At 43.5% G+C, this 24,437-nt stretch overlaps 1 protein-coding gene across 6 annotated transcripts in view; it reads left to right on the top strand.

Moving 5' to 3' along the window:
• ECHDC1 (ethylmalonyl-CoA decarboxylase 1) overlaps window positions 1–24,437 on the top strand; it is a 92,485-nt gene that overhangs the window by 50,820 nt on the left and 17,228 nt on the right. For 5 of the 6 annotated variants that reach the window (XM_065588538.1, XM_024113798.3, XM_024113801.3 and 2 more), the window contains 3 exons: window positions 10,737–10,958; window positions 18,350–18,492; window positions 22,138–22,190. In XM_065588538.1, coding sequence (XP_065444610.1) covers window positions 10,739–10,958; window positions 18,350–18,492; window positions 22,138–22,190 — 416 coding nt within the window. In that variant the 5' untranslated portion in view covers window positions 10,737–10,738. Of the gene's footprint in view, window positions 1–10,736; window positions 10,959–17,755; window positions 18,042–18,349; window positions 18,493–22,137; window positions 22,191–24,437 lie in introns of those variants that run through there. The other variant, XM_065588540.1, reaches the window with a different exon arrangement.

Below are 24,437 nucleotides of genomic sequence, written 5' to 3'. Positions count from 1 at the left end.
GACTTTGTTTACAGTCAGTGGTGGAGCAGGAATTGAACCTGGGTCTCTCAAGTCCTATTGGGCCATTTTATCTTCTTGGCCAGTTTGTTCTGTATAGTCATGTTATAATCCGAGAATTTAGCAATTTTACTTGATTGGTTTAACAGAGAATATTTATAATTAAAGAATCCAAACAGCATTTGTTATATTTACTCCACTCTGTTGTACTCTTACTATAAACAACCTGCAAAAATCAATTCCAGCCATTCCATGGGCTACAAATGCTCCATGCTGACTGAAATTTTGCTTTTTTTTTTTTTGGTTAGAGATCAACAAAAATCCCTTTGGTATGAAAGAACTAAATGCTTAAATTCCGAGCTTGTCCTACGTGGTCTCTCAAGTCCTATTGTCCTAAGTGGTTATCTTTCTCAGATTGAGCTGTTAAAAAATGTCTTTTTTCATTGAATTAAAGTAATGTTGTACAGTGACCAGTATTATGGAGGATGGTGAAAAATAATTCCATGATAATACCTTGTCTTGTATGAGTCATTAATCATGACTCATGATCAGCAGGCAATGATGTCCAATTTGTTTTCTAATCCTTCACTTGCTGATGCTCTTTATTGCCATAGCAATAATAGTAAAAAAGGCCTGTTAATGCATACAGCCACACAGAATTTAACTGGTCAGATTTTTTTCTGGAATAAAATTTCCATAGCTTGAGTCTATTTTGCTCTTAACTTATTATTTTTAACCGGCAAAATTTAAGAAATATCAAACGTGATCATACAGGTATAATTTGGCAGTGAGTTAAACTAATAAAAAGAGGTTTGTGTCTTTTGTGTATGCTTTGGAGCAGTCACTGACTGCACTGACAGTTAAATGTAGTGTATTGTTTTTTGTGGTGACTGCGGAAATTTTGAGTCTGTGAAAGTGGGGGACTAATAGCACTGCAGTAAGTCAAGCATAATAAAGGAAAGCACAGTGCAAGCTATCCCACACAGCTCTGCTAACACACCTGGATCATCCCTGCTTCTCTAGTCTGTCCTCTCTTGAGCCGAGACTAGCAGCTGTGCAGTAGCTTTTGTTATGTGGTAGCATGTCCAGTATAGACTATAAAGGGTCAGAAGATTGAGATTATCAACCTGTTTTCATCTGTGAACTCAGATTGCCATAATGAAAAACTAGTGAATTAGTCCACTTTGTCATTTGTTATGTATTCTTCTTCTTCTTCTTCTTCTTTGTCTTATGGTAGTCCTGAAAGGCCTATTATGCTAGGTGCTGTGAAAACAGAAGATCTATCAAAAAGACCAGACAGAGAAGCAACTTAATTAAAAAAGAAAAACAAAAAAAAAAACAGCTTTTGAAATCTGTTAAGTCTATACTTGGAGCAGAAAAACAATTTAAACAATTCTAAAAGGTGATTGTTGAAATGTCATGGGCAGAAGGTGTGTGATTAAATAGAGTTTGGAGTTATAAACAGTATAAAAGATTGATCTCAGAAGAACAAGTACAAATTAATTCATCACCAACTTGGTAGCTTTTTTAAAAAACAGTCTCTCTCTTGTATTCTAATGTAAGATGGAAATAGTCTGTCATGGATGAAGATAACACCTTTATACTTAGCAAGTAGTTCTGTCTTTGGAGGTATTTTAGGAGACGTTTTCCATAGCTATCCCTGTAAAAATGAACCCTTTCCCTGCTGCTGTGAGTGTCATTACAGAATATATATACATGTGCACGTGCACAGACACAAATCTTTTTTTATTTATTTGGGGTAGAAGGTGCAAACACAAGGTTTATGGCCTCAATAATGGTTATTAGTCTTACAGCTATTTACAATATACCATGAAAAGTCAGAAATTGACCGAGAGCTCACAGGTGAACAGGTGTTGGCCACTCAGTAAAGGGTGACATTGCTGTCTGCAAAACATAAAATCTTCATCGACATAGTTTGCAGATGACACAAAAATTGGAAAAAAAAAAGTGCTAAATAATGAAGAGGACAGCTCTCTAATACAGGGCAATCTGGATTGCTTAGTAAACTGGTCACAAGCAAACAATATGCATTTTAAAATAGTTAAACGTAGATGTACATATCTAGGAACAAAGAATGCAGGCCATATTTACAGGATTGGGGAGCTCTATCCTGGGAAGCAGTGACTCTGAAAAAGTTTTGGGAGTCATGGTAGATCATCAGCTGAACATAAGATCGCAATATGATCGCTAAAAGAGCTAATGCGATCCTGGGATGCATAAACAGGATATTCTCGAATAGGGGTAGAGAGGTTATTTTACCTATGCATTTGACATTGGTGTGACATCTGTAGGAGCAGGATTTTATATTTGTACTATAAGAATTAATGTATGATTTGATCATCCAGCCATCCACCCTTTTTGAATAACAGAAAGGAATGACCCTCTGGAACATTGGTAGACATGCATCTGACAGACTGCCAGTGTCTATACTGATGTTAAGGCAGGGACAGACCAGAACAATCCTTATGACTGATTATGGTCACTCTTTTGTTTTAGGATAAATTATAATGTCTACTATGGTTTCCTATATATATTATAAATTAGGCACTCTAGTTAAATATACATTTCTTTGTTTTAAGGTTTAGTAAGTAAGAGACAGGATCTTGTATTGTGTCTATGTTGAGGAGATTAGAGGAATGTTGAAGGCCTGGGCCACAATGTGAACTGTTTTGATTACAAGATTTAGTAAGGTGTAATTTACAATGCCTTTCTTGCTCAACATAAAAACCGCTGTATACCTTTGAAGGTCTCTGTAAAAGACTGTTTGTGTGAATGAGGAATGCATGCATCAGGAAAAGATAAGGTGTGAAGGCCATTGTTAAAGTCAGATGGTCAAGGAAGTAGGAGTGAAGAAACTTAAGGACACCAGAGAACCATCAACACACATCCATAAGTGAGGAAGGGTAGACTGACGACCTGAGGTGGAGGTTGGTACCTCTAAAGACAAGACAATTGATTAAATCAAAACCAGGACAGGATAAAAATTAAAAAAATAAATAAAAAGGAGGGGGGGGATGACCCTCTCGGAGGTGTTTTGGAATGTTAACATCAAAAGATAACACCAATTAAGGAGTAACCGGTCACAAATCCTAGACTTCAACAGAGAAAAAAGACTATAAGAACAGGGTGCTTGGTCATGTGACTTTGGGTTCATTTTGCCACAACTCCAGGAGCATCGGATCATGACCGACAGAGCCTGGGTCCCCTCTGTGACCAATCTGGCTGGCCACTAGATTGATCCAGACTCTGGACTGGTAACTATAAACATTAACTGGCAGGACTGTGTGTATGGTGGGTATGTGAGACTGAAAAGCATATGCTAACTGCTATATTCTCAATAAATGTGGCATGCTGCCTTCTCCCCTATAAAAGATCCCGTGTGCTTTGTTTAAGCATAACACATCTGCTGGAATATGGTGTTCAGTTCTGGTGCTCACAATTCAAGAAGGATGTTGATATACTGGAGAGGGTTCGGGGAAGAGGCACAAGAATGATTAAAGGATTATAAAACATGCCTTATAGTGATAAACTTAAGAAGATCAATCTATTTAGCTTAAAAAAGGGAAGGTTAAGGGGTGACTTGATTACAATCTATAAATATCTACATGGGGATCAAATATTTAATAATGAGCTCTTCAGTCTAGCAGAGAAAGGTATAATACAATCCAGTGGCTGGAAGTTGAAGCTAGACAAATTCAGACAGGAAACAAAGTGTAAATTTATAATGGTGATTCCAATTAATCATGGGAACAATTTACCAACGATGGTGATGGAGTCTCCATCAATGGCAATTTTAAAATCAAGATGGGATGTTTTTCTAAAAGATCTGCTCTAGGAATGATTTTGGGGACGTTCTGTGACCTGTGTTATACAGGAGGTCAGACTAGATCAGGGTTTCTCAACCCATGGGTCAGGATCCAAAATTGGGATGCCAAAATGTTTCAAAGGGTCACGTGACAGCAGGTCCATAACCAGGGTAGGGCAGTGGGCGCAAAGCTGGTGGGGTGAGGGGGAATGCCAAAAAAAAAATGCAATTGAGGTAGAGCCCTGCAGCGGGTATGGTACTGCCACCCTTACTTCTGTGCTACTGTTGGCAGTGGTGGTGCTGCTGGGGCGTTCATATTTGTGGCGCAGGAAGACTAATTTTTTAATCCCACTCCTGTCCCACCCATGCAATACCCACCCCCACCCGCTCCCGCATTGTGTGTTGAATTTTTATCCCACTGCCATAATAACGGGAGCGGGATAAAAATTCAACAAACAATGAAGGAGCAGGTGGGAGTAGGTCTTGCGGGGCGGGAGCAGGATTAAAACAATAGTCCCTTGCAGGGTTCTAGTAGGGGGCGCAAATATGCTTGCTCGCCGTGGGCGCTAAAATGCCTAGTTACAGCTCTGCATGGCAGCTCTCGTGGCTCCTGTCCTACAGGGTGGGCTGGGCTCACCTTCCTACTCCAGACACTGCAATCTCTGTGGTCCCACTGCTACTCAGGCTTGGCCCAGCCATCATGTTGCCGGTAGTCTGGGTAGGCCAAATTTAAGTGTGGGGCAGTGCAACCCATGAGCCAGGTCGCAATTCCACTCTCACAAATTTGGTCCAGTGAGGGGGAGTGGGGCCAAACCTGAGTGGTGCTGCAACCGTGGAGGTTGCAATGCCTAGAATGGAGAGCGGAGCCCAGCCACACCCACAGCATAGGAGCTGCAGAAACCACCACTGTGGGGTGAGTGCTGGGCAGGACCCCCACACCCCAGGTGCAGGACCTGACTGAAACTGCCCCAGGGTCTGCAGCCCCAGACTATTTACTGGGTCACAACAGGTCATAAACATTTACAAATGAGCCCAAAAAGGTTGAGAACCACTGGACTAGATGATCACAATGGTCCCTTCTGACACTGGAAGCTTTGAATCTATGAAAGACAAACATGCCAGTAGCAGCATTGTTCACCCTTCACTCTTTTTATTTAGGTTCTAAAAAGTGTGTGCATATGCATATATAATTATTAATTTGGTCTATTTTTAACAAACACATGTCCATTCACTCCACACATAACTTAAAAGCCAACTGTCAAAAATTCTCTCTATTATGAATAAATCTTGGTTCAGGTTCAGATCAGAGCTGCTTTCCAGAAAGAACCCTTAGGATTACTTTTTGACCTATTTTGACAACAGAAACATTGCAGCATGTCTCTCAGTGGTCAGTCTTAGGGTATGTCTACGCTACGGATTAATCCGAATTTATATAATTCGAATTTTGGAAACAGATTGTATAAAGTCGAATGTATGCGGCCACACTAAGCACATTAATTCGGCGGTGTGCGTCCATGTACCGGGGCTAGCGTTGATTTCCGGAGCGTTGCACTGTGGGTAGCTATCCCATAGTTCCCGCAGTCTCCTCCGCCCATTGGAATTCTGGGTTGAGATCCCAATGCCTGATGGGGCCAAAAACATTGTCGTGGGTGGTTCTGGGTACATCCTCCCCCCTCTCCAGGGAAGCAACGGCAGACAACCGTTTCACGCCTTTTTCCTGGGGGAACCGTGCAGACGCCATACCATGGCAAGCATGGAGCCCGCTCAGCTCAAGACAGCAGTCATGAACATTGTAAACACCTCGCGCGTTATTGTGCAGTTTATGCTGAACCAGAACCTGCATAACCAGTCAGCAAGGAGTAGGCTACGGCAGCGCGGTGGCGAGAGTGATGAGGACATGGAATTCTATCAAACCATGGGCCCCGGTGCTTTGGAGATCATGCTGTTAATGGGGCAGGTTATAGCCATGGAACGCCGATTCTGGGCCCGGGAAACAAGCACAGACTGGTGGGACCGCATAGTGTTGCAGGTGTGGGACGATTCCCAGTGGCTGCGAAACTTTCGCATGCATAAGGGCACTTTCATGGAACTTTGACTTGCTTTCCCCTGCTCTGAAGCGCCAGAATACTAAGATGAGAGCAGCCCTCACAGTTGAGAAGCGAGTGGCGATAGCCCTGTGGAAGCTTTCAACGCCAGACAGCTACCGGTCAGTCAGTAATCAATTTGGAGTGGGCAAATCTACTGTGGGGGCTGCTGTGATGCAAGTAGCCAAAGCAATCACTCAGGTGCTGCTACGAAAGGTAGTGACTCTGGGAAATGTGCAGGTCATAGTGGATGGCTTTGCTGCAATGGGATTCCCTAACTGTGGTGGGGCAATAGATGGAACCCATATCCCTATCTTGGCACCGGAGCACTAGGGTACCCAGTACATAAACCGCAAGGGGTACTTTTCAATGGTGCTGCAAGCGCTTGTGGATCACAAGGGACGTTTCACCAACATCAACGTGGGCTGGCCGGGAAGGGTTCATGATGCTCGCATCTTCAGGAACACTACTCTGTTTAAATGGCTGCAGCAAGGAACTTACTTCCTGGACCAGAAAATAACCGTTGGGGATGTTGAAATGCCAATAGTTATTCTTGGGGACCCAGCCTACCCCTTAATGCCATGGCTCATGAAGCCATACACAGGCAGCCTGGACAGGAGTCAGAAGCTGTTCAACTGCAGGCTGAGCAAGTGCAGAATGGTGGTAGAATGTGCATTTGGCCGTTTAAAATGTCGCTGGCGATCGTTACTAACTCGGTCAGACCTCAGCCAAACCAATATCCCCATTGTTATTGCTGCTTGCTGTGTGCTCCACAATCTCTGTGAGAGTAAGGGGAAGACCTTTATGGCGGGATGGGAGGCTGAGGCAAATCACCTGGCTGCTGATTATGCACAGCCAGACACCAGGGCGATTAGAAGATCACACCAGGAAGCGTTGCACATCAGAGAAGCTTTGAAAACCAATTTCATGACTGGCCAGGCTACGGTGTGAAAGTTCTGTTTGTTGAAAACCCGCTTCCTTGATGACTCATTCCCTGTAAGCAAACCACCCTCCCCCCTTAAATCACAGCTTGCTTTTAAAAGAAATAAAGTCACTATCATTTAAAAATCATGTATTCTTTATTAAACATAGGGAGAGAACCGACAAGGTAACCCGGATGAGGTTTGGGAGGAGGATAGGAGGGAAGTAAAAGGCCACTGAAAAAATTCAATATAATGACAGCCTTTTGGTTGGGCTGTCCACTGGGGTGGAGTGGGAGGGTGCACGGAGCCGCCTCCCCCCCCCCCACACGTTCTTACATGTCTGGGTGAGGAGGATATGGAACATGGTGATGGGGGAGGGAGATTATACAGCGGCTGCAGCGGCACTCTGTTATCCTGCTGCCGTTCCTGAAGCTCCACCAGACGCCGGACCATGTCCGTTTGATCACGCAGCAGCCCCAGCGTTGCAGCCTGCCACCTCTCATCTCGAGCGTCCCTCATGACCTCAGGTTCACAGGCATCTTTCCTGTACTTAGATACCGTGTCCTTCCACTCATTCAAATGAGCTCTTTCATTGTGGGTGCATTCCATTATTTCTGAGAACATCTCGTCTCGCGTCCTCTTTCTCCACCGCCTTATCTGAGATAGCCTTCGGGACAGAGGAGGGAGGCTTGAAAAATTTGCAACTGCTGGAGGGATGGAAAAAAGGAGAGAAGTTTTTAAAAAGATACATTTTACAGAACAATGCTTATACTCTTTCGCGGTGAAAAACACTATTCACATTACATAGCACATGTGATTTCAGTACAAGGTCGCATTTTCCATCTTAATATTGAGTGCCTGTGGCTTTGGTGTTAGAGATCACAGACGCAGGTCCGGGCAACAGAATTCGGCTTGCATGCGGCCATGGTAAGCCATTGTCTTTCGGCTTCTGCACCCTTTTTTCCCACATACCAAGCAAAACCCGTTGACTGCTGCAGTTTTCCTGTTAACCTTCAGCAGCAGAAAACAAACTAACCCCCCCACCCCGCATCCAGTTCTCAGGGATGATCGCTTTATCCCTCACTCCACCGCGTGGCTGGTATCAGGGAGGATCCCTGCTAGCCAAAGGCGAAAAGTTCAGCGCCAATTCCTCCCCCCTGCCCCGCGCATGGCTAACTGCAGGGAAGGATTTCTTTTCAGCCACAGGCAAACAGCTCAGTAGGAACGGCCACCTCTGTCCCCTTAATTAAATTCCCATATTTCAACCAGGTTACCATGAGCGATATCACTCTCCTGAGGATTACACAGCGAGATAAAGAATGGATGTTGCTTGAATGCCAGCAAACACCGGGACCATACGCTGCCAGGCTTTGTCATGCAATGATACCAGATTACTTGCTACTAACATGGCGTGGTCAAGTGTCTTACCATGGAGGACGGAATAAGGCTGCACTGCCCAGAAACCTTCTGCAAAGGCTTTTGGAGTACCTCCAGGAGAGCTTCATGGAGATGTCTCTGGAGGATTTCCGCTCCATCCCCAGACACGTTAACAAACTTTTCCAGTAGCTGTACTGGCCGCGAATGCATCCCAAGTCCTCAGGGCAAATTAATCATTAAAAAACGCTTGCTTTTAAACCATGTTTTATATTTTAAAAGGTAAACTCACCTGAGATCCCTTCCATGGTCTTGGGTACTGGCTTGGGAGGGTACTTCAGTCAGGTTGAGAAAAAGATCCTGGTTGTTGGGGAGAACGGAGTGTTGTGTGCTCTCCGCAAGCTCGTTGTCGTCGTCCTCCTCCTCCTCCTCTTCCCCATCCGCAGAATCCTCAGGTGTGGTTGATGAGATTACCCTCACCTCGGAATCCGCAGTCAGAGGTGGGGTAGTGGTGGCGGCCCCCCCTAGAATTGCATGCAGCTCAGCGTAGAAGCGGCATGTCTGCGTCTCTGACCCGGAGCGACCGTTTGCCTCTTGTTTTTTGATAGGCTTGTCTGAGCTCCTTGACTTTCACGCGACACTGCTTTGAGTCCCTATTGTGGCCTCTCTCCATCATGCCCTTGGAGATTTTTTCAGAAGTTTTGGCATTTCATCTTTTCGAACGAAGTTCTGCTAGCACTGAATCCTCTCCCCATATAGCGATCAGACCCAGTACCTCCCGTACGGTCCATGCTGGTGCTCTTTTTTGATTATCGGCCTGCATGGTTATCTGTGCTGATGAGCTCTCTGTAGTCACCTGTACTCTCCTGTGCTGGGCAAACAGGAAATTAAATTCATATGTTTGCGGGGCTTTTCCTGTCTACCTGGCCAGTGCATCCGAGTTCAGATTGCTGTCCAGAGCGGTCACAATGGTGCACTGTGGGATAGCTCCCGGAGGCCAATACCATCCAATTGCGGCCACACTAACCCTAATTCGAAATGACAATATCGATTTTGGTACTACTCCGCTCGTCGGGGAGGAGTACAGAAATGGATTTTAAGAGCCCTTTATTTCGAAATAAATGGCTTCGTTGTGTGGACGGGTGCAGGGTTAATTTGATTTAACGCTGCTAAATTTTTAATTAAACTCAGTCTTAGGCCTGGTCTACACTATGTCTACACTAGCACTTATGTCGCTCAGGGGTGTGGACAGCGCTATGTCGGCGGGAGAGCTTCTCCCACCGACATAGCTACTGGTGTTGGGGGTGGATTAATTAAGTCAACAGGAGAGCTCTCTCCTGTCCCCTTAGAGCGGCTACATGAGAAATTACAGCAGCACAGCTGCATGGGTGCACCTGCTGTGCTGTAAGCTCTCTAGTGTCACCATAGCCGTAGTCTCTTATGGTCCTCTCCTTGTTCCCTTTATACTGGTTCTTGTCTAACAGTCATCTGTGGTTTTAAAGGCACTGGCAGGAAAATGTTATAAACATGTATTATGTCTTCTGTGAGGCAACGGGACATTCCAGAGTTTTCTTGGGCAAAGGCAGGACTGGGCTAGCAAATTATAAAGCAATAATCATACTCAAACCCTTTCCTTAGATCTCCTGGGAACAGTTTTCTTGACCTCATACGATAGCATCCAACAGACTTTTTCCTCAGGTTAGCTGCCTCGAGCTAACACAGATTTTTCCACCCCCCCCCCCCCCAATCCTTGTGAAATCATTTGTGGACAATTATGCCCTGTTAGAACCTTCTCTCCCTGGGGAGGAACTTTCTGTAATTTTTAGATTTCAATCTTGGTCAGTTAAAATACAGGGTTGCTGTAAAGTTACAGTTGTAACTATCTGGTTATTTTTCACATACACGAACACAACAAAGTATAGCTCTCAGGAAGAGATACTCTGTTTACCAAGATTAACTGGAGAAAGCTCTTGCAACCAATAGGAAATTTGTAAAACTAAGGGTTCATCATAGAAAGAGCTGAGATATCCATAACAATACTGATGCTTTTGTATGCCACTATAATTATATCGGCCACTATAATTACGTATATATGGTTATTAGTTGTTCTGGAAGAGAAGTCCTTTTCCTCAGACTGGTGCAGAGTAAGCAGCTAGAAAACATCAGTAATTAATTGTTTCTTGATCAGGTCATTCTGGCCTCATCCTCAAACCCTCTTGGGTCTCATCTAAGGGCTCTTTAATTACTTTAAGGGTGGAATTTCCAAACGTGCTCAGCATAGGCCTAATCGTTCTCCCATTGAAATCAGTGGTAAAACCCATTGGGTCAGTGGGAGCTGAATTAGACCAAACCTGAGTGCTTTTGCAAATCTCATCCTAAGTATCCAGCTTCAGGTCTGTGGCTTTTCTGTGACTTTTACACTTGAAAGGTTACTCTTACAAGATCCCATTTCTCTATTGAAGGACTGGATTGGGTCTGAAACAGAGAAAATACCTGAGGTGTGATCATTTTCTGCTGTGTGTTTCCTTCCAGAAATGGCAGTCTCTCTTTGGAAAAGTTTACTCCAAACCACAAAGAGTAGACTATTCCTGCAAAGATGTGTGTCACTTTATAACAGTGCCCATGGCTTTGAGGAAGAAGAGATGAAGAAAAAACTTCAGCAGTTTGGTGGTGGATCCATCGACCTTTCTAAGGAAGACAATGGCATTGGAGTCCTGACCTTGAACAACCCAAAGCTAATGAATGCATTCACAGGTACTGACAATGTGTAAGGATTATATATAGATATATATAGAGAGATATTGATATATATATATAGAGAGGGGGGGGGCGGGGGCAGTTGCCCTAGAGTTTTGCGTGTCTAATTTACTTTGATCTCGTTTCTGTTGTGTTGGATTTAGTGTGCGGGTGCTGGGGGGACTTGATGGCCTGTGATATACAGTAGGTCAGACTAAATGGTCTAGTGGTCCCTATATGACGCTGAAAAATTATGCCCATAACTATGTCACGGTTAGAAATAAGAGGTCATGACTTTTGATTAGAGATGCATTAAGTGATTACTGTTCTGCACAATAACGCCATAATAATATGTTGTTATAAACATATAAATAAAAATAAAAACGCAAGAAACTTTAGACATCGGACAAAGCTGTCTGTCAGAACATGCTTGCCCTTTTTTCAGTCAGCTCAATCGTTCCTCCCTGTTCTTTCTCTTTATACTTTGTTCCTTTCGTCCATCCCAGCTATTCTAGAAGCAAATAAAATAATCATGTCTTTCAACTCAAAACACTTTACAAATGTGGGCAGATATCATGATGCCCATTTTGTAGATTGGGAAATTGAGGTGCAAGGAGGGCTTGAACGTAGTTCCTCCAACTTGCTTTCTACTCTCCATCACCCAGCACTTCATAGTTTGGCCTTTTCCAACCACATATACCAACCTGTCCACCCTTTCTTCTTCCATCAGTTTGACACCTTACATATCAACTTATTTACTAAAGGATGAACATTCTCAGCCCAGTTAGAAACATCCTAAGAGTTATTGTCATATATCCTTATACTCTGTTTGCCCCTACTCTGTTGTAGAACTCTGGATTCTCCCATGAGGAACTTTCCAGTTGGGCAAATTAATTGTAGATTATACTCTTTATTCTTAGATTAGTTAATAAAGGGAGTTTTCAGACTAAAGTTTACGGTTCTCAATATCTCCAGCCTACATCAGTCAGTACCTACAACATATACGGTATTATACCCATAGGATGTCTGACATCGTATGAACAGGTCTGTATGTCTATTTACTTGATCAATTTAAGCATATTTAAAAACAGGACATTCTAGTGATGTTGCTTTAGTGGATAATACAGGGAACTGGGTTAAAGATCGTGGACTTTATTTAATCTCTGTCATTGACTTGCTGTGTGGCCAATGGGCAAGTCATTAACCCTCTGTGTCTGAATTCCCCATTTTTAAAATGGGGATATAAATCCTTACAGACTTACCATATCTCTTCTCTCACTTGTATTCCCCGGGGAAAATTTGGGTACATGCCAAAAAATTAATAATCACGTTAACATTCTAAAGGCGGCCCACATCACTGCAGAAGCAGTAGCAAGAGCCATAATCCTGGGAATGCCTGACAGCTGCTGAAGGATCTCTAGTAGCAGGAATAGGTGATAGAGCAAGAAAATTAGGAGAAGTTAGGAAATGCCAGTTTTAAGGTTGTCTGTGCAACCTTAATTCATGTCAGGATCCTGACAAGGGCATTCAGGGCTAATGGTCAGAGCAATGTCAAACACGAGCCTGAGAGTGGTGAAGGAGTTAGTAGTCAAGTGCCAGGCTGAGGTTGATATCAAGGATCAGAGTCCAAGTCAGGGTCAGGAAGTGAGGTCCAAATTAAGCCAAGGTCAAAACCAAGAGTTAAGAGCAGAAAGCAGGAATGGTCATCGCAGCTACAGAAGATCCGCTCTGTTGCCTGGACACTTCCTGGAACACCATTTGGGTTTATGTAAGGCAGGGAATCAATCAGGAGACATGAAGCTACTGCCTGTCGAATCCCTTGAGGCAGGACTTCCTGTGGTTTGTGTATATAGCTAGTCATGGATAGTGGAGCGAGCAGTGACTGCTGTTGCTGGGTGGCAGCGTGGAGGTGTTTGCTGCCTGACAGCTCTGTAGCTTTAGCTTTGAGACCTGCTGAGCCTTACGGTTCAGCCTCCTTATGTGTATACATCACGGTACAGACTTTAATTACACAATCATGTGCTATGTTTTCCCCAGGATCCTTGCCTCATTCAGTACATCCAGGATATACAAGGTGGCTGTATTAAGGTTGTACAGGTACCCGTAAATCTGGCATTTCCTAATATTTGGTTCTCTTAATTTGTGTATGTAATATATCATGTAGGCACATTATGTTTATTTTTAGCCAATTTAATATGCATGAAAGGTTCTAGACTGACAGCCTTGGAAATTTGTATTCATCCATGAAACATGCGCAGCTAGAAAGCTTCCCCACCAGTGTGCCTCAAAATCCTCACCTCAAGGAAGACCCTCTAGGAGATGAGATGACAGTTAATTCATTCTCTGTGTTATTTCAGTCCTTCGCCTTCAGCTGAGTGGAATATGTTATTGGAGCACTTTAATTCACTAGCTATTTGCTGATCGCTACAATCTATTATTATAATAGGCGGGGCTGGTTGTTCTACCTATTATTAAGTTTGCCAAACATTCCCCATTATAAGACTGTTTTTGGTTGTTTGTAATGTTCCTTGTCAGCCTCAGGCTGAATTATTATTATTTTTTATTTTTGAAAATTTCAGTCAGAGCAATTAATCCATTTCCGAGAATGAGGCTAGGAAAAAATGTTGTTTTGACCACATTAAAGTTTTTTTACTTTTTATTTGAAAAGTTCTCATGCCTGCATGCTTTTGAGTAGGGACTTGAAATATAGAGGAGCACGGCTTTTGTGTCAGGATATGCCTTTTGGTGTCCCCGTTAAAATCCACCCAAATTTGGCTAAGTCATAAGCCTTAAAAAAAAAAAAAATGCAGTTTGCACATGCTCAGTAGGGATTTCTTAGATTTTAGTATCTTAAATTCCCCAAGGATTCTGTCCACCCTGGGCATGCTCCAGCCTTGAGATGAACAGAACTTTCCATGGAATTTCAGCTCTGGGTAGCAGGCCATGCCGGGTTTGGGCGTCTGAACTGAAGGCAATGGAGCCTTTCTCTCAGGTGCTTTCGATGAGACCCTGCTCTGCCTAGGCAACCTGGAGGAGCTGCATGATTTGGAATCAGGGGACAAAGAGCAGGAGCCATGGAGGGAAACTGGAACTGGAGGCTGGGGGTGAGAAAGGGTGTGGGAAACTAGGACTTGGAATTGAGTTGGGGGAGGCTGGGACTGGCTGGGCTAGGAGACTGGGACTTGGGAGCCAGGGAGGGAAATAGGGTTTGGAAGCTTATAGGTAGGTGCGGAGACTGAAATCAGATGAGGAACTGGGGGGAGACTGGGATGGGCTGAGCAAGGAGACTAGGGCCTGGTCCACACTAACCCCCCACTTCGGACTAAGGTACGTTAATAACGTAGCTGAATTCGAAGTACCTTAGTCCGAACTTACCGCGGGTCCAGACGCGGCAGGGAGGCTCCCCCGTCAATGCCGCGTACTCCTCTCGCCAAGCTGGAGTACCGGCGTCGACGGCGAGCACTTCCGGGATCGATCCAGACGCGATAAATCGATCCCAGAACATCGATTGCCTGCCGCCGGACCCGGAGGTAAGTGTAGACGTACCCTAGGACTGAGAACCAATGGGGGAAAGAGTAAAGAGTGGGGAGTGGAGACATATCTGATGAGGCGCTGGGATACATAGGTAGAACTGAGACTGCCTGGGCAGAGACTGTAGGGTTACCATACGTCCGGATTTCCCCGGACATGTCCGGCTTTTTGGTACTCAAATCCCCGTCCGGGGGGAATTGCCAAAAAGCCGGACATGTCCGGGGAAATAGGGAGGCAGCATAAGCCAGGGTCCACCCGGCCCCAGCACAACCCGTCGGGTCTGCAGCACAGCCCAGCCGCCTGGCTACATTGTAGCGAGCTCGGGCGGGGGAAGGGGGGCGCAACCGCAGAAGGCGCCAAAGGGGCCGCTGCTGCCCCGGAGGCCGGGCGGACCGTGCGCCCTAGCCGAGCCCGCAGGACCATGGGGAGGCCGGGCCCAGCCAGCGGCTCGTGCTTCCCTTGCGGGTGGGGACTCCCCGGCCACTGGGGGACCCTTCCTGCGGCCCCGTCACCCGCGTGGCAGGAAGGAGGCTGCGGCGCGGGGCAGGGAGTGCGGCGTGTGCCGGGGCTGCAGGGACCCGCGGTGCCCCGGTCACCACTGAGCATCCGAAGCCCCCACCAGGCAGAGGCTGCCAGGTGAGCGGGGGAGCAGGGCAGGCGGGGGGGTGTGCAGAGGCTGCAGGGCGAGTGGGGAGCAGGGGGCGCAGAGGCTGCAGGATGAGGAGGAGCAGGGCAGGCAGGGGCATAGAGGCGGCAGGGAAGGCGGGGGGCGCAGAGGCTGCAGGGGTGGGGGGGTGCAGGGGCTGCAGGATGAGGAGGGGCAGGCAGGGGCATAGAGGCGACAGGGAAGGCAGGGGGCGCAGAGGCTGCAGGGGTGGGGGGGTGCAGGGGCAGGGGGTTGCAGGGGCTGCAGGGCTAGGAGGAGCAGGGCGGGCAGGGGGGTGCAGGGGCAGGGCAGGCGGGGGGCACAGAGGCTGCAGGGGTGGGGGGGTGCAGGGGCTGTAGGGCCAGTGGGGAGCAGGGAAGCACTTAGCAACCCCCAACCAAGATCAGAGCGGGAGGGAGGAGGGGGAAGGCGGGGTGCTCAGAGGAGGGGGCAGAGTTGGGGCAGGGACTTTGGGGAAGGGGTTGGAATGGGGGCGGGGAAGGGATGGGGTTGGGGCGGGGCCGGGGGCGGGACTGGGACCCCGTGAAGTGTCCTCTTTTTTAAACGTTTGAATATGGTAACCCTAAGAGACTGTGTCAAGGAGCCCTGGAGGGAGTGGGGGACACTGAGGTTGGACAAGGAGCCTGGGGGAAGAGAGTGAGTCTAGGAGCCAGTGGACATAGAGAGTGTGTGTGTGCAGGAGTGTAGGATCTATAATTAGAGGTCAGGGTGGGCAGGAGAGATCGATCAAATGAGGATCCGAGAGGGAGAAACTGGGACTGGCTGGGAAAGGAAACTGGGGACAAAGATCTAGGAAATGGTGGAGGGAATTGGGAATGGCTGAACAAATGGCCTGGGATGAGAAGCCTGACAAATAGAAACTGGGCCTATCTAAGTGAGGAGAATGGGACCGGAGTGAGGAGTCAGAGATGGGGAAGAGGGAAGGCTCGAACAGGAGCTGCTTAGAGAGGACAGAGAAGAAGGGGTGGGAAGGAAATGGGCAGAAGAATCAATAGCCACTAGAGTACACTCCCCTTCAGAGACTAGAATAAAACCCAAGATTCCAGTGTCGCCATTCCTCTTGTATCAGCAAATACCTGTGAAAGCCACTTTCAAAGTGTCCTGTCCCCCTCTAGTGCCAGTCCACACAGAGCAGTGATTCTCAAACTTTTGTACTGGTGACCCCTTTCACCACATTGTTTGTCTAACCTGCTCTGAGTGCGACCCCTCTTATAAATTAAAACACTTTTTAATATATTTAACATCATTATAAATGTTGGAGGCAAAGCGGTGTTTGGGGTGGAGGCTGACAGCTCGCGACCCCCCACATAATAACCTCACGACCCCCTGAGGGGTCCCGACCCCCAGTTTGAGAACCGTGGATGTAGAGGATGACAACCTATTACTACTGCTATTGGTTGCTCTGTTAGTGCAAGTGGCTGAAGTTTGTGTCATGGATCTAAAGTTTCCAACCCCACTGATGACTGACATCAGTGGTAATATGATGTCAGCATGATACAATTTCTGGGTTGTTGGTTTTTTTCAGTTTGCCTTTTTAAAACCTTAGGAAATTACACATACAAATCTACATTGTTAAGGTTGCGAAATCAAGCACTAAAAAGTTAGAAAATGCCAGAATTATGCTTGCCTATGCAACTTTAATTTGGCCCCTTCTGCATATGGATTATGATCCAGTCTTTGATTACATGCTCACATATTTTTTCCAAATTTCATTCCATTTTTGTGTGTGTCTGTAATTATTTATATTATGGTAGAGAGTCGTCAAGAAACCAGTGCCCATTGTGCAAAGCAATGTACAAACATAGTAAATTATAGTCCCTGCCCCAAAAAAGTCTTGACAAAAAGAGCCTGTCCTTGGATACCTGGCTTCTCTGAATAGTCATACATGTGTGTGTAATATATATAAAATCCACACTTTTGTTAGATAGTTTAAAAATATCACTAACAAACTGTAGCATAAAAACTATTTGCCAAACATTCACTTTATACAGCAAGTTTTGTCTCTTAGGAACGATGTTTATTCTATGTTTGTACAACTCATGGAACAGAAAGCTGAGCAAGAATATGTTGGCAAATAGCTGATGGACAAGTCTTGCTATTTTTTTTTCTAGTTAGAATCGGATAGCCTCCTGTTTGAAATGGTCTTTGGAAACAAATGCTCATAACATCAGCTTAAGCCTACTGAAACCAATTTCAACAGCCCATACATCTTGTTGAATTCTAGTTTGACCAAATTTGAAAGGGAAAGGAGCCAAGCTGTAAGGACTGAGAGAGTTTTTAACTGCCTAGACTTCAAAAATGGTATCCTATTTGAATTTTTTTTTGAAAGTTAGCACCTTGATCTACTCTGCTGCAAAATAGGAGTAGGCCAGTGTTCACCAGGTGACTATTAGTGCACAATAGCAGGGACCACATGCACAGTTGGTGCGCAACACGCTAGTGCTCTGTAGATTTACACCTCAACTTACTGCACACTAACTGTTCACCTAGGCAAGACCTGAGTTATTAACAATGAATTCTGCTTATAACCTGGCCTCTGGATGTTCATTTACCAGTTAACACATATTTGCTGTGTATATGTGCTAATCTTTTTGTACTCCCATTCTAATTTCCTTAGGGAGGAAGAGAGGGTCCACGTTCACCATCACTAGCTTCCTTCCTGATGATCTCCTTGACTTTGTCTGTGTGTTTCTTCTTTCATCTGTTGACTATGGCCCTGGTCCATGAAAGCACTTAAAAGCTTAACTTTAAGCATGAGTAGTTCCACTGAAGTCAAGTTATTCTTTCTGTAAATGCAGCCATGAGCATTGTGGAATGTCCTTCCTTCTCTAAAAATTCCTCAGGATGTCAGAAACTGAATCTTCTACCAAAAATGCTATGCATGTCATTACTTCTCTGGGGAAGTGAGTATTGCTTTGATGTCATTTATAACATATGCTTAATATTAATCTCATAAGACGTGCCTGACAAGTCACCACTCAAAGTTAAGGATGTGCTTAAGTTCTCTGACGGATGGGACCATTATGCCAGACATTGACCCAATATCTCAAGGTGTTGTTTTACTTTAAATGTTTCCAACAATCATTTACTAGTTCCCTGTTGGTATAAGGTATTCTTGGTGATGCACAATTTAAATATCAAGCAGTACAGTAAGATTACACTCTGATTGTGTCCCCATTGACACAGTTGTGCTTTTCTCCCCTAATGACAGGCACTATGATGCTAGAACTCCAGGAGAGGGTAACTGAACTGGAAAATTGGAAGGATGGGAAAGGTCTTATCATCCATGGTGCAGAAAATACTTTTTGCTCAGGATCTAATTTGAATGCTGTCAGAGCAATGTCCAGCCCACAGGCAAGTTTATTATTATATTATTTATTTCTTTGTGTTACCATAGCACTTGGGAGCCTCTTTCATAGAAGAGCGCCTCATTGTTCTAGGCACAGTACAAACACATAACAACAAAATGATCCCTGGCACAAAGATCTTAAGTATATGATGAGACAACAGATGGATACAGACAAATGGGTGAGCAAAGAAACAATGATAAAATATTAGCTTGATCAGCAGTAGTATCAGCACATTAGTGGCCAAGTGATTAATATACATTTTCATTTTTGGTAGAAGACGCAATCTTTGATGTTTTGAAGAACTCTTTTTTTTTTTTTTTTTTCCCCAAGCAAGGATGTTTCACGGTGCTTGTGCTACGATTGTACATAGAAATCTCCATTTATGTCACACAAGTGTTGTTATAGTAAGTAAAAAGTAGCTGAGTCTTTGCAAACCAAATGTATGCCAACTTGTTCTTGTAATTTGCAGATTAAGCTTTCCCTTTGAATTCCATGTTTAATCATTCTCGATGAAGTGACTATTTCCATATAAAGTCTCTTTGACATTCAGAATTCTGTTTATACAAACTGGATCCACTGCAACAGGAGGGAAGGCTAATGTAAAATGGTCCTCAGTAGACTTACTGAGAGGAATGGAATGGATAGGTATTGGTACGACCTTGTTCCAAGAAAGTACTTTCTCTCCAAGAAGCCAATTCACATACAAGAACTAAAATAAAGCCATGAAAGCCACAAGAACTGGCCTGAGAACACTTCAATTACACTTTTGACTTAATGGCCTTGGCTGTATTCAAACCAATTATTCAGATATGAGAGATTCTTTAAAATTGCCGATCCCTGACACATCCATCCACTGGGATTTCATATCTCTGACAACACTAAAGCTGTATAGCTTGAGAAATAACATTTGATTTTAATCCAACCTTGCAGAACTCTAAACTCTCACTCGTTGATGGAGGGTGGAACATTTAGGTTTTTGATCATCCTCATGGTGAAGGTGAAGCTTTTGTGTCTGGGCTGGTACCTTTTCATTGCATTTTTGCACAGCGGCTTTTCTCCATGGCATTGCTTGTCTTCATGCAATTATTGAAAAATAAATTTTTATTTGACTAATTTGCTGATTTGTTTTCTGTGATTTTTGTAAATCCAGCACAAAATCTTGCATTTTTCCTCTGGTACAGAGAGGCAGAAAGATGACCCAGAAAACTGAAGGATTTTCATGCCCTCTAGTGGCTCCTCCTCCCCGCCTATTTAATCTCTTCTAATCTGAAAATAAAAAATGATAGCACAGAGGTAATGCTGGCTAGGAGACAGCCCCTGTTCTTTCCTGGGACAAAGTGCTTTCTGCATGGGTGTCATTGGTTTGTTGACCAAATCATAGAAAACAAATGAACAGGAATGGTATGTTTAAAAAAAACTTGTTTTTCTGTGACTTTGCCTGCAGGAGCAGACCCTAGTTTATGAATAGCAATACTCTTACTCTGCGGTAAGCCACAGAGATACAGCTAACTGAAACAGAGGGGAAGCTCTAGAGGGGACAGGTGAGAAGAATGGAGGAGGCTCACACCTCTTCTTGATCCCTCTCTAGAAGCTGTAAGGCAGTGGTTCCTCAGCTGCGATTTGTAGACTACCAGACAGGTCTGCTGGTCTGCTGAGCACTTGCCAGTGGTCTGTGGAGAGCTTGCTATAGCTGAGAGTATAACCTAGGCTATTTGACTCTTAGAGGAGCAGTGATGTTCTAAGACCATCAATATGGTTTCATATTCTGCTTTCTCTGTGAATGGGGTTTTCTTTCCCCCAACAAACAAACTTGTCTTTGTACCAACAGATAGTTCATTCCTTTTTTTTTTTTTTTTTTTTTTTACTTTGTGCACTTTGATTAGTTTTCTTCTTACTCTGAGGATACTATTATAGCTGAAAGTGTGATTGTTCCTGAGTCTCCAAAGAACATGTTTCTTATTCTGATAAAGTACGGTGTCTGGTAACCTACTTTTTCTTTTCTTTCTGTCTTATCAGAAAAGCCTGTAAATATAATTGGTCAGAGCTGAGATAAGGTTTTTGAGAGTTCTTCTCATAGTCTTTCCATTTGAAATAGACAAATTTTTCTACTGCCTGATAGTTATTCTGAAAAGCACCAGTAGGAAGAGATTTGTTTTTGTCTACTGAATCACAGAAGTGTTTATCAAAATGTTCCACCCGATTACTCTTTAGTTTCCATTTTGACTTTCAGCATGAAATTAAAAGTGTACAAAAATGCCAATTTGAATACAAGGACTCCACTGTGGTATGATAAAGTATAAACAAATTCCTCTGGGACAATTTGGCTGCATCCTGATGATTATAGCATATAAAATGCAGCACTCTGGTCTGAGCCTGAACATTGTCATAACATAAATATCTGCAATCATTTTGAATTTTTTATTCTTGCACAGTAATACTAGACATGATCAAATAGGGGCTTACTCCTGCACTAGCTGGGAATGGGAGAGCTGCCATTGACTTCAATAGGTGTAAGATCAGACTTATAGTAATAGATAAAAATCTGATATTTTTAAATATTGTCATAAATACTGTGAAATGTCATTTCCAAGCAACCTTTGAGTTATTTGAGTTATTATGGGACAGAGCCACATAAATGGACTTAAATGAAGCCATGACAGTTTACACTAGCTAAAGATCTGTCCTCAAATATTAAACTGCCAGTTGGCTTCATAGCAGTGGTGTCATGTTCTGCTCTCAGAAGTCCAAAAATAAATGGCAGAGAAGCTGAAATGTTCTTCCACCTAGCAGGTGGATTTATTCTAGTTACTAGTTAAAACATGTTGGCAGGGCAGTATGAAATAAGCTTCATCTGCGTGCGCTATACTTGCTGTGAGTAGAAAACTTCAGTCAACACAGCACCTTTAACTAGCACTAAAACTGAGTTTGCAAAAAATACATATGTAAGCAAAATGGAGCTGTTTATTCATCACATTCAAATTTGTTTTACTTGAAAGACTGAAGCAAAAATCTGTTTACTTATCCACAGGTTTGTTCCATCTCATCCACACAGCTACAGGACTAACTAGCATGCTCTCTCTCTCTCTCTCTCTTAAGCAGAATTGAAACATTTGTTCTAGAAATACATATGTGCAGTTCAATGAATAGACTTTGCAAGCTGATATAAAAGGGGAGACTAGTAGATGTTGTCAGAATTTTTTAGTTGAACCATTTTTAGAGAAAAATAAAATTTTCAATGGAAAATTTTCATCTCAATCTAAATTTTCTGTTTTTTTGAAAAGCAAAAATTTATACTGAGAACTGAAAATTTACACTCAACATTGAATTGAAAATTGAAATGTTTTGGGGTGTGTTTTTTTCATAAAATAAATAATATCAAAAATGTCCTGTGAAAGATAATTTGGCATTGTTTGACTAACTATAAATATTTTGAGTCTACTAACTTTGACAGTCTCTTATCAACACTGTTCTTAATTCTAAACTCACATCAATATAAATCCATAGCAACTCCATTGATATCAGTGGAATTACACAAGAATAAACTAGTTTGAGATCAGAATCAGGGCCTTAAGAGAGCAAAAGAATTTTCTATAACTTTGCTGTATCTTAGGGTGAATCTGTTTTTTGTTTTTGTTTTTATTCTTTATAGGATGGAATGAACATCTGCATGTTTATGCAAAACACCTTAACCAGACTTAAGAGGTAATATTTTCTCTTTCTTCTTCTCCATGAAGAAATCATGCAAGGACTACAATGCATTTCTGGCTACATTTTCAGAAGTGGCCTCTAAATTTACATACACAGTTTATAATTGTGCAAGCTTTTGGAACCCAAAGTCTCATATTTATGTGTGCAAGTTGGGTAGCGACGTGTGTGTCTCTAAATCTGATTTGTACATACAACTCTGAGTTTTAGGTTAAAATTGCAGACCTAGATTTGGAGGGCAGGCTGAAGTCACTTTGAAAATCTGGGCCTTCACATTTTCTATAGTTAACTCAGTGGAGGCTAGTGAGCTTTCAAAAGTGGGAAGGCAAAACTTACACAGCCTACACAAGTGCGTTATTTTATTATTTTGGGTCAGCCACTTCATGGAAGGAACATGCAGATGAGGGGTATTAGTTCACTTTTATCATTGATAGGTTTTCATACTTGGTTTTTGTTCTCTATTATTTGTAGCATCCCTTTAGAAATCAAGAAATAGCATTTCTAATGAGTCTGTGCTCTGGATTGTTTCTGTCCTTTATTTGTCATTAACATTTTTCAAGATGTCTGTTGGGGGCACTTGGAAGATAAAAAGGTTCTATATTTCCAAACGATATATGAGAGAGCATTGATATGGGTTAACTGCCAAGCTCCACGTCTTTCGGTAATCTTCCCCAGGAGATCATAGACCTGTTGTTTGTATCACACAGTAGTGCCTAGAGGTCTCAGTCAGAACTGGGACTCCATTTGCGTGGATGCTATCTAATACAATCAGAATAGACAGGACAGACAAACAGTGGCATAAAGATACTATTTAACTGAAGCACAGAGAGATTAAGTGATTTACCTAAAATCTCACAGGAAGTTTGTGGTAGACCTAGGAATTGACCCCATATTTTCTGATTCCCATCTGAGTGCATTAACTACAAGACCATCCTTCTTCTCCAATAAGCTCCTTGTGCCTTGTCTCTGTGAATGCGAGACATACAGGCATTAATGCTTCTCTAAGGGATGGCTCTTAGACATTGTTGGGGGCTGAAAATTGTTCCTGCTACTGTGGTTTTATTCCCTGTCTACCCACGATGGAGAATTCTGAAGTTTATTTTTGAATCTAGGTTTCTTCTTTAACCTCATAATAAACTGCCCATCAACTCACTGAATTACGTTTAGTCTGGCAATTAGAGACAACCTATTGTGTAGAAATGTAAACTGGTATTGACCAATTGCTTCAATTTCCTGGTAGACCTCAAGTTAGTGCGATTAATGAAAGTATTACTCACCTTGAAGTAACAGTGGGCCGAGACTCCCCCCAGCGGATACAGGCAGATACAGCAATCGCAAAGGCTACAAACTGCTTCTGCCCTTCAGGAGTTCTGTCAGTGAAGGGCAGTTTCATTTATGAATGAGACTCTATAGGAGACGTGCAGGCAGAGGCTGCCTAGAAACCATTCCGAATCTCAGAATTATTTTGGTGTCCTAGCCACACTCTACCTCATCCAGCCCTGCCCACTTTCTGTACTCTGATGGATGACTTCAGATCAATCTAGTGTTGCTGACCCCATCACTACTTCCTAAAGGCAGACTTTTTGCCACAGAGGCCCCATAGTCCAGGCTTCTGCTGGTGGAAAAGGGAAGTGGATCAAATTCAGTATTTTAAAAAATCATCCCAGCCTTCACGTAAACCACCCTCAACCAAAATCCTCAGGATGTTGTGATAAATGAAAGGGGGAGGTGGGGGGAGAACTCCCTTTTATAGACACCCAGCCAGCTAGTAGCTATAAAATCCCTCTTAGTAGCTGTTCTCTAATTGCTCTACCTGTAAAGGGTTAAAAAGTCTCTGTGCAATGAATAGGTAAAAGGAAGTGAGTGGGCACCTGGCCAAAAGAGCCAATGGGAAGGCTAGAACTTTTTAAAATTGAAACAAGACTTCCCCTTTGTGTCTCTGTCTGTTCTCTCAGGGAGAGGCAGACAGGGAGCAGTTATGCTGTGAGAAGCTTGGGCCAGGTATGAAAAATTATCAGTATCATACCTAGAAACTACTCATCTAAAACTCCAGATATGAAAGTAGATCAGGAAATGTCTAGGAAGACGCGATTAGATTTATCCCTTTTATTTCTTTATGGATTGTGGATTCCTCTGTGCTAACCCCAGGTGCTTTTGTTTTGCTTGTAACCTTTAAGCTGGACCTCAAGAGAGCTATTCTTGATGCTTAATTCTTGTAGGGTTGGTCTTTTTTGTTTGTTTGTT

Source organism: Chrysemys picta, chromosome 3 (genome assembly GCF_011386835.1).
Source record: "Chrysemys picta bellii isolate R12L10 chromosome 3, ASM1138683v2, whole genome shotgun sequence".
Taxonomy (NCBI): Eukaryota; Metazoa; Chordata; order Testudines; family Emydidae; genus Chrysemys; species Chrysemys picta.
The sequence above is the reverse complement of the archived record's forward strand: the minus strand, read 5'-3'. Positions and strand labels throughout refer to the sequence as shown.